Genomic DNA, 10,167 nt, shown 5'->3' on the forward strand with positions numbered 1-10,167 from the left:
AACCCGCCCTGGCCCCATGTCCCTTGATAAGCACTCTGGGACACTACCCTGAGTGAGGGGCTCTATATAAATGCAAATTGTTGTTGATGATACCCTTACCTAACAAATATCTATCCACCCCAGTCTTGAAAAAAGAAAATAACTTAAAAATGGACCAAAATATAAATAACTTATTTTCCTTTAGTCATGCTCAGATGACTGTCTCTTGCCTCAATTTAGACAGAAGCACATTTGAATTTACAATGAGGCTTCATCTCTGAACCAATAGTTCAGAACAGTTCAGACCTAACTTCCCCTCTCTTTCCTTCCCCGTCTCTGAACTGCATATGCTTAATGCTCATATTCACCAGGGTAATCTTTACTGAATGAGAATGATGTTCATTGTTGACGATTTAAATTGTTTATGCACAAAGGCACATCCAAGAGGAATCATGGGTCACATCTGCAGACATAAGCACATTGCAGGCAATTCAATCGAATGCCGTTCCTTTCTAAGGGCACTGGCTCAAGCTGGGATGCTGTTCTCATCCAATACATTTTTGTGGCTGTTTTCGGGTATGAGCCTAGGTAATGAGCATTGGCAGAATATGAAGCCATAGGAAAGGATCAAAGGCAAATCTAATCATGTTCCATCCACTTTCTATTCAATATCACTTACAAGATCACAAGATCGGTTTGGGTCCATCGATCTGATCCTTCCAAAACACTCATCCTACTGTACACATCCACCCCACCCCCCACCCCTATCTCTGCATCAAGCTGCTTTTTAAATAGTCCAGTGTACTCACTTCCATTACCTTTCCTGGCAAGCTCTTCCAATCGCTAATTACCCTCTGGGTAAAGAAAAACTTCTTGGTGTATATTCTGAATTTGCATATTACAACTCTAAACCTATGTGGTATTGTTCTACTGTCTAGTTGCATCTTAAAGTATTGATCTGGGTTTACTTTTTCAATCCAATTTAAAATGTCATATATGATGATAGAACAGCAAACCGCTCCGCATTGAGAAGGAAACAGGCAATGCTATAATAGGACTACATCTACCATATCAGCAAATTTTTAAAAATGCCATAGATTTATGCTTCAAATTAACATTGAAGCAATTTACATTAACATCAATTACCAATTCATTTTGTTTTCAAAATATCAGGAAAAAAGTGCACCAGGGATTGCTTATTACAGCAACTCCTGATGCACTTTTTTCCTATATTGTGTGTCAGCCTGGATCAGTTTGTGGCACTCTCAATTCTGTGTGAGAAGGTTGTGGGTTCAAGCTCACCACAGGAGTTGGAACTCATATGGTTTAAGCTAATACTCCATTGCAGTGTTGAGGGTGTGATGCATTGTTGATGGTGTTCTTCATATGAGACATAATACTATGTATGGCCCGTCTGCCTGTTCAGGTGGACGTTAAAAATCCCATGGCACTATTTGAAAAGAGAGTTTCTCCTAGTGACCTGGCCAACAATCCCCCGAATAAAATTGATCATTCTCTTCATGTCTGTTTGTGGGACATTGTTGTGGGGAAATTGACCACCGTGTTTGCCCACAAAAAATCAGTCACTACACTTTACAGTATATCCTGTGAAGTGCTTTGAGAAGTTCTTCTGACATGAAAGGTGCCTTACCAAATGTAATTATTATTATTATTTTAATAATAAGTGTGATGCAGGTGTTTTACCACCTGCACAATGCCTGTATACCCAATCTAAATTGAAGGTTCCTCAGTAGTCTTGTGTCTTAAGATACCACAGTGTTGGCATGAGAGACCAGTAAAAGGTGTCAATTTTGATTCTTGCTCAGTTCAAAGTTATCTGATTCAGCTGAGGGAGCAGATGGACATAATAATAAAAATAATAATAATTCTTGCACTTGATTTAGCGTCTTTCATATTGGGAGAATATCTCAAGTGTTTCACAAGATATACTGTGAAATGCAATACACTTAAATTTTTGTGGAGTCCTGTAGCTCAGTGGTTAGAGCACTCGCCTTGCAAGCGAGACACCTGAGTTCAATTCCAGGCAGGGCGAAACCTTGGGCAAGTTTCCTTACTCCACACGCCTTATAATAATCCCTCCAAAACAAAACAATAATGAATTGGTCATTTTCAATCCACGACTGTTTGTGGGACACTGCTGTGTGCAATTGGCTGCCGCGTTTCGCCCACAAATATACAGTCAATTCGCTTTACAGTATATTCTGTGAAGTGCTTTGAGACGTCTAGAAGACGTAAAAAGCGCTATATCAAATGCAAGGATTATTATTATATTATTATTATAATGTATTTTGTGTGCAAACAACGCAGTCAATTTGCCCACAACAGCCATAAAGCAAATGACCAATTTTATTTGGGAAATTGTTGGTCAGGACACCGTGGGAAACTCCCTTTCCTTTTCAAATAGTGCCATGGGATTTTTTAATGTAGACCTGAGCAGGAAACTGGAGCTTGATTTGGTGTCTGTCCTGAAGTTCGTCACCTCCAACCATACAGAATTCCACCCTCCCCAGCAATATGAGCCTGGGCTGTGAGCTCAAAGTTATGACGTGAGGCTTGAACCCACTATCTGCTGACTCAGAAGTAAGAATGCGACCAACTGAGCCAGGCTGATACTTAGAGTAAAAACAGGAAGAAATTCAGTTATCATTCCCTCTATGGCCAAATAGCCTGCTGGCACTTACTGCCTAGGTTTGCACATTAGGAATGGCCAATTGGGGTGAGGTAGCAGCGAGCTGCCGGCACCTGTGGCAATGTACAGCAAAAGTCTACACCTCTGGGAAAGAATGAATGGAGAAAATTGAGGAAATGGGGTGCTAAGTTACACTGGCCCAATCCTTTCTGGAAAACCAGCTTTGAATATATTTATGCTGTAACTGGAAGGACAGTACAACTATTTGTTTGATGATCCAAGAGATTGAAATCCCCAATGGAGGAACAGAGGTCATTCAAATAGAAACTATGCCACACAGACTGAGTGAATTAATTAATCTGTGTGATTCCCTTGGAGCCAGCATGTCAGAGGCGCTACTTCAAATCGGGTTAACATGTCCTCTAACTGGTGAAATGAAATAATTGTGTTTTTTAAACATATAAAGCTAGTGTTATGCAAAATTTTCAATGTTGTTATTTCTCCTTCATCCAAGTCTTATACAGAACAGACTGCAGCAATATTTAAAATTCTCTGCAACCTTCAATATATGTTTCTATAGTTACAGTGGCTGATGCCATGCTCAAAATTATCATATTGCAAATGTATGAAAATATTAAAAGCCTTGCACAACCATATTTGTACAGATGTATGGAAATGTTACATTCACAGATAAGCAAAGGATACATACAAGAGGAAGTTATAAATTGGAGATTTTTTTAAATAATAGGTGAGAATAAGGCTAGAAATAATAATGCATGCATTAGAAACTATGTCTTTCACGTTGTCTCATAGCAGTGTCTCAAAGCTCTTCATGGGATTTACTCTAAAGTGTTGTGACTGTGTATATGTAGGGAACACAGCAGCCAATTTCCACACAACAATATCCCACAAACATTTATCTGAGTGATTGTTGATGAGTTATACTAGGAGAAGCTCTCTTCTTTTTTTTTGAATATGGAATCTTTGACATCCATCTGAACAGGCAGACAGGACCTTGATTTAATGTTTCATCCAAGCGGCACTTCCACCAATGCAACACTGCCCAGCACTGCAATGTAGTGTCAGCCTAGGCTATTTGAGTTCTATGTACTGACATGGTGCTTGAACCCACAATCTTCTGACTCCGAACCTGAATATATTCAAATAAAAGCTTCCTCAAATTTGGAAAGTATCCATGCTTTTCTCTCTGGCCTCCAATGTTTGGCAATGAAAGAAGAGGAAAGCACAGATATTTGTGAAAGATATAATAGATGACAACCGGTTGTTATCTCTCTTATGTCTAAGCAGAATGAAAATGGATTACAAACTGTTCTAAGCCTTCTTGACATCCTTACCAAATCTGAACAATATCATAAATTGCTTGGATTCATCTTACAGATTGTTAACTGATAAGAATAAAAAGTTGTTATTTTTAGGCAATAGAGAATATTTATTTTCCTCCCAAGGCAGTCAAAAGATTAACAGGGCTTGCATGTTGTTAGATAAATTTAACAAATCAATTAGGATTACTATAGTCAACATCCAATTCTATATTAATATAGAATTGGATGTTGATTTTCTGCTACATTTGTATTCACAATTCGATGCAGAAGCTCTTTAAATTTTCCAGCACCATCCAGTTTCTAATTCCCCATAAGATTGCTTCCAGGGTGAACAATCACAAACTGGGACAGTTCCTGCAAAATGGTTGTGGTGGAAGCTCAGATGCAACTGATTTTTCACACCTTTTGTACATAGTACTGTACTGTACTTAAAACAATTGAGTGCATAAATGCCAGCATAAGATGCAGAAGAGAGTCCAGCTGCCTATCAGTAACCTATTTTTACTACTACAGTACTGCCAGAGGGGTAAATTAGAGTGCTCCAGACAGCAACTATACACCCACTCATCACGTGAGGGAAAGGTTCCATTTCAGAGGCATGTCTGGCGTTCCAGACCAAGTTTCTTTCTCCAGTGTCCTGACTATGGCACACAAGTCTCCAAAAATACAACTTACCATAGCAACAGTTTACAGTTTATTGCACTTATCACATTAGGAGGATAGCTCAAAGTGCTTCACACAGCTTGCTAGAACCTCAAACGGGGGTGGGGAGGCTGGGGAGAGGGGGCAAACAGAGAGTTAGGGAAGTGGGGGGTTTCAAAAGTGGGGGGAGAATGACTGAGCATTTACAGCACTGAGAGAGGCCATTCAGCTCATCGTGTTTGTGCTGGTGCTTGCTCCCCCACTGGAGCTATGTACTCTAATTCTATTCCACTGCTCTTTCCCCATACGCTTTAATGTTATTTTACAATTCCCTTTAAAGTGCTGTTATGTACTAAACAGCCATTTGCGGTAAGGGATTTCACATTCTGACAACCCTCAATATAAAAATAATTCTTCCCACTTTTTTCTTCTGATATTATATAATCAAATGTCAATCATATCATGAACAACAACAACTTCAATCTGCACAGTGCCCTTCAGCAGGGGCAGAGTCTTGGAGTGTTTAATGAACTGTTAATAATACTGGTACAGTACTGTAAATCTGGACATTTTGACAAGAAACTCAGTTGGTAACATTATTGCCTTCATCAGGAGGTTGTCGGTTCAAGTTCCACATTGACTTGAGTTCTTTGAGTTCAGTCTATGCTGATACTCCATTGCAGTACTGGGTGAATGCTGCATTGTCAGACCTTAAACTGAGCTTTTGTCTGCCTGTTTAGTTGGACATTAAAGATTAACATAGAACCATAGAATTATACAGCACAGAAGGACGCCATTCGGCCGATCGTGTCTGTACCAGCTCTTTGAAAAGAGCTATCCAAATCAATCCCACTCCTCCGCTTTCTCCCTGTAGCCCTGCAAACTTGTCCTCCCCAAATAATGATCTACTTTTCTCTTAAAAGTTGTTATTGAATCGGCTTCCACCACCCTTTCAGGCAATGCTTCCAGATCCGAACAACTCACTGCGTGAAAAAATTTCTCCTCACCTCCCCTCTGATTCTTTTACCAACTATTTTAAATCGGTGTCCTCGGGTTGCTGACTCACCCACCAGTGGAAATAGTTTCTCCTTTCTTCACCCTATCAAATCCCTTCATAATTTTTAAAACTTATACTAAGCCTCTTCTTAACCTTCTCTGGTTAATCCCAGCTTCTCTAGCCTCTCCTGATAACTGAAATCCCTCATTCCTGGTATCATCCTGGTAAATCTCCTTTGCATCTCTTCAATGTCTTGACATCCTTCCTGAAGTGTGGTGCCCAGAACTGAACATAGTACTCTAGCTGAGGTCTAAGGTTCATCATCACTTCCTGACTTTTGTATTCTATGCCCCTATTTATAATAATAAATAATAATAATACTTGCATTTGATATAGCGCTTTTCAGACGTCTCAAAGCACTTCACAGGATATACTGTAAAATGAATTGACTGTATATTTGTGGGCGAAACGAGGCAGCCAATTGTGCACAGCAGTGTCCCACAAACAGTCGTGGATTGAAGTGACCGATTTATTATTTCTTTTCTTGAGGGATTATTATCAGGCGTGTGTAGTAAGGAAACTTGCCCAAGGTTTCGCCCTGCCGGGAATCGAACACAGGTCTCTTGCTTACGAGCTGAGTGCTCTAACTACTGAACCACAGGACTCCATAGAAATTCATTATAAAGCCTATTATCTCATATTCTTTTTTAACAGCTTTATCTACCTGTCCTGCCACCTTCAAAGATTTACTTATATGAATCCCCAGGTCTCTCTGCTCCTTCACCCCCTTTACAATTGCACCATCAGCTTATATTGCCTCTCCTCATTCTTCCTCCTAAAATGCAACACCTCGCATTTCTCCACATTAAACTTCATCTGCCACGTGGCTGCCCATTTTACCATTCTGCCTATCCTCCTCACTGTTTATTACTTTTACTAGCTTAGTGTCATCTGCAAATTTGGAAATTACATGGCAATATTCAGAAAGTGAAGGATGTTTCTTGTGATATCCCAGCCAACAATCCTCCAGAGTAAATGGTAATTCATTTAATGGCAGTTTGTGGGACCTTAATGTGCATAAACTGACTGTTGGGTTTGCCAACAAATACACATAATCAATGCACTAGCTCTCAGTGTCAATTTTGCAATTTATGTACCTACCACATTCTGAGTAAGATCAGTGATCGAGATATGTTGGTTTCTAGATGTTCAGTTATAAATACGTACTAATTAAAGTTATGTGCCTAATTTAGCTAATGAATATTTTTAAGCATTAATGTTCAGCAATATTTGAATATAAAGTTACTTGTATATTTTAAGAGTTGGTATCATTACCATTGGTCTAGACAGTCTCGGACTCTATTAAGAGAGCAGGCAATACATTCAGGATTCATGAGCTTAAACAGTGAATGTTAAACAGTGTCATGATAGTTTGTGAAAGGAGAAATCTTGATGGGTTTCTCTCAGCCTTTGTTTCCTTATCTTTGAAGGCAGATGTATTTTCGTACTTATGTGTACTAAAAGGGAATCGGATATGTACTTGAAAAGGAAACAATTATAGGGCTATAGGGTAAGAGCAGGTGAGCGGGACTAGTCGGTAGCTCTTTCGAAGGCACTGTGGGCCAAACGGCTTCCTCCTGTGCTGTAAGATTCTACTATTCTATGAACCACCACAACTCAATTAGGTCAAAGTGGTTAATAGAAAGCAAGCGTTTCTGTATATTTTGACACACAATATATATGCACACATATTAATTAAAACAAATATTTCTCTCTCCCTGGATAACACAGTGAATAGTTTTTTTTTCTCAATCACCCTATAATTTCTAACGAGATCAAATCAAGTTACTTTCCTGATTGTTAAACTCATGTTGATTTCCACGCTGTACACGTCTAGCACGACATGAAACTCCGAGGCGTGAAAAGAACAAGCGGTTTGTTAAACATTACCAGCACTAATAGCCGAGATGCCACCAGTGTATGTTATGCTCCAAGATGTCAGGAACCTGCAGCCGAAATGTGAACCATTCAGCAATCGTGGCGCTAAAACAGATTTTGTTTTGAGCAACTCAGCTGTCTCGTGTTTGTCTCCACGGCCAGCGTGGAGGAACATGATCGCATTCCTTGCTCCTGGGAATAGCTTTTCCTCAATAGTCCCTTCTTGCTTCTCAATGGAAACTGAAAGGTTGCGAGCTGCGTGTCACTGTTTCATCAGCTGGACACAACCAATGGCTCTGTGTTTTATTTTCTACGATGCTTTGATCTGACATTTCTGTTTTATCTCAGCTGTGGTAAGATCCCCTGTCAAAATCCCCATACAATCCCGGAATGGCTGTGTGGAGTACAGAGAGGATGATCGTTTGGAAAAGAAGCAACGAAACAAGTATTGCTTTCCTTCCCAATTCAGAGCTATGGAACAGCAGAACTTCCTGTAAATCAATCTAAACCGCACACGTTGTACTTCTGTTGCCTGTGTGTGGGGGGTTTTTTTTTGTTGTTGTTGTTAGTATTACACTTTGCAAAATCCACGTTTATCCAGAAGTTTGCACTGTTGACAAACACAAGGAGCTGTAAGAAAACAAGATTTTTTTTGGGGGGGTGGGGGGGTGGGGGACTGGTTAAACGAGATAATAAACGCTGTAACATTTTACAATGCATGATTTTTATATTCCCCCCTCCCACCCCCCACCCCCACCACCCCCCCATCCCACCCCCCAGTGTGTGGATGGCGTTTTGCATGTGTGGTGGACAGATCTGCAAAGCTCTGGGGAGGATCACCATCCCCATTTACCTTCGTTAACTGCGCGATCTTCTTACTCATTTTCACGTGCATCTCGTAGTTGTATTGCAGCACTGGGTCCGAGTGAGGGGTTTTGGACCCGTTGCATTGGCCCCCGAAGCTCCCCTGGTCCGTCCACTTGCTCCCAGTCGCCATGGCTCGCAGCTCCCGGTGCAAAACGATCCGAAAAATCCTCGGGGAACACACAGCGGCTCCTCTCGAAAGCCCTCGGATGGGTCTGCGAGGATTTTGCTGTCCAGGTCGGTCTCGCGGATGGTCCAATCCCTCCTCGAAGAGGCAGAGCGGGAGAGGGAGGGGAGGGGGATGGAGGAGGGATGGAGGGGGAGGACATGTGCAAAGCCAGACCTGGCTTGGATGCTGCACATTCCCGGGAATGCCGTGGCTGGGGCTTTGTGGTTGCAGTTTGCACGCAGACTCTGCAGACGAGAGAGAGAGAGAGAGAAAAAAAAGATTTTTTAAAAAAAAAGTTTTCACGAAACCCCAGAGCAGTGCTTTTCACGCCATGTGATGAAAACACAACGCCCGACCGCCTCCGGGGTGGGGGGGGTGGGGGGGGGATTCAGCCCTGACCCACTGGGACTGGGATGGCAAGTTTAGGGATGGACCGAAACTCGCCACGTCAACAGCAACATCAACAACAACAACAACAACAACAACAACAACAAGATGCTAATAATAATAATAATCCTTGCATTTGATATAGCGCTTTTCACGTCGGGAGGACGTCCCAAAGCGCTTCACGGAACACACTGTAAAGTGAATTGACTGTATATTTGTGGGCGAACGCGGCAGCCAATTGCGCACAGCAATGTCCCACAAACAGTCGTAGATTGAAAATGACCGATTCATTATTGTTTTTGGGTTTTGGAGCGATTATTATTAGGTTCTGTGTGGAGTAAGGAAACTTGCCCAAGGTTTCGCCCGGACCTGCCTGGAATTGAACTCAGGTCTCTCGCTTGCAAAGCGATGATGTTTGTAAAGCGCTTTTCACGTCGGGAGGACGTTCGCGAGGCGCCGAGCGGTCCGGGTATCAGGACCTGAGCGTGGGTGGGGGGGTGGGAGGGCAGTGCCAGGGTTGGGATGAGGGAGGGCAGAGGGGGTGGGAGGGCGGCTGAAGGCGTGGTCGAAAAGGAGGGTCTGGAGTCGTACCTTGAAGGAGGTAAGGGAGGAAGTGAGGCGAAGGGACTGTAGGATGGAGTTCCAGAGCGTGGGGGCAGAGAGGCTGAAAGCCCGGCAGCCGATGGTAGGGCGGGTCGGGTGGGAAGCACGTAGCAGGCTGGAGCCTGATGGACGGAGGGAGCGGGCAGGTTGGTAGGGAGTCAGCAGGTCAGAGAGGTAGGAGGGGGCGAGGCCATGGAGGGCCTTTGCAAGTGAGGCCGAGGATTTTGAATTCTATCCACTGAGGGATGGGGAGCCAATGGAGCCGGGCGAGAGTGGGGGTGATGGGCTCACGGAGCCTGGTGCATAATTGAGCCTTGAGGTGACGAATGAGTGTATGAGGGTTTCAGCGGCCTGAGGGGTGAGACAGTGGCAGACTCAGGCATTGTTGCGGAGGTGGGGGAAGGCAGAGCGGGTCATGGCACGGATATGGGGCGGAAAGGACTGTTGAGGGTCAAACAAGATGCCCAGGTTCCTGACTGGCTTGGTGAGATGGAGTGCGCATCCATGGATGCTGCTGCTGCCAGTGCCTGAGGTGCGGAGGTGCTGGGGTGAGCCAATCACGAGAGCCTCAGTCTTGCTGACATTCAGCTGTAGA

The 10,167-nt window shown here is 42.9% G+C and overlaps 1 protein-coding gene across 1 annotated transcript in view; it reads right to left on the reverse strand.

The window, feature by feature from the left end:
• The window catches only part of LOC103175809 (protein FAM184B), an 83,442-nt gene extending 74,776 nt beyond the window's left edge, over positions 1–8,666 (reverse strand). Inside the window, 1 exon segment of the mRNA XM_007889027.2 lies at positions 8,403–8,666. Within this exon segment, the coding sequence (XP_007887218.2) occupies positions 8,403–8,546 (144 nt within the window). The 5' untranslated portion in view covers positions 8,547–8,666.
• Positions 8,667–10,167: the final 1,501 nt, after the last annotated feature.

This window comes from Callorhinchus milii, unplaced genomic scaffold (assembly GCF_018977255.1).
Source record: "Callorhinchus milii isolate IMCB2004 unplaced genomic scaffold, IMCB_Cmil_1.0 Scaffold1, whole genome shotgun sequence".
Classification (NCBI taxonomy): Eukaryota; Metazoa; Chordata; class Chondrichthyes; order Chimaeriformes; family Callorhinchidae; genus Callorhinchus; species Callorhinchus milii.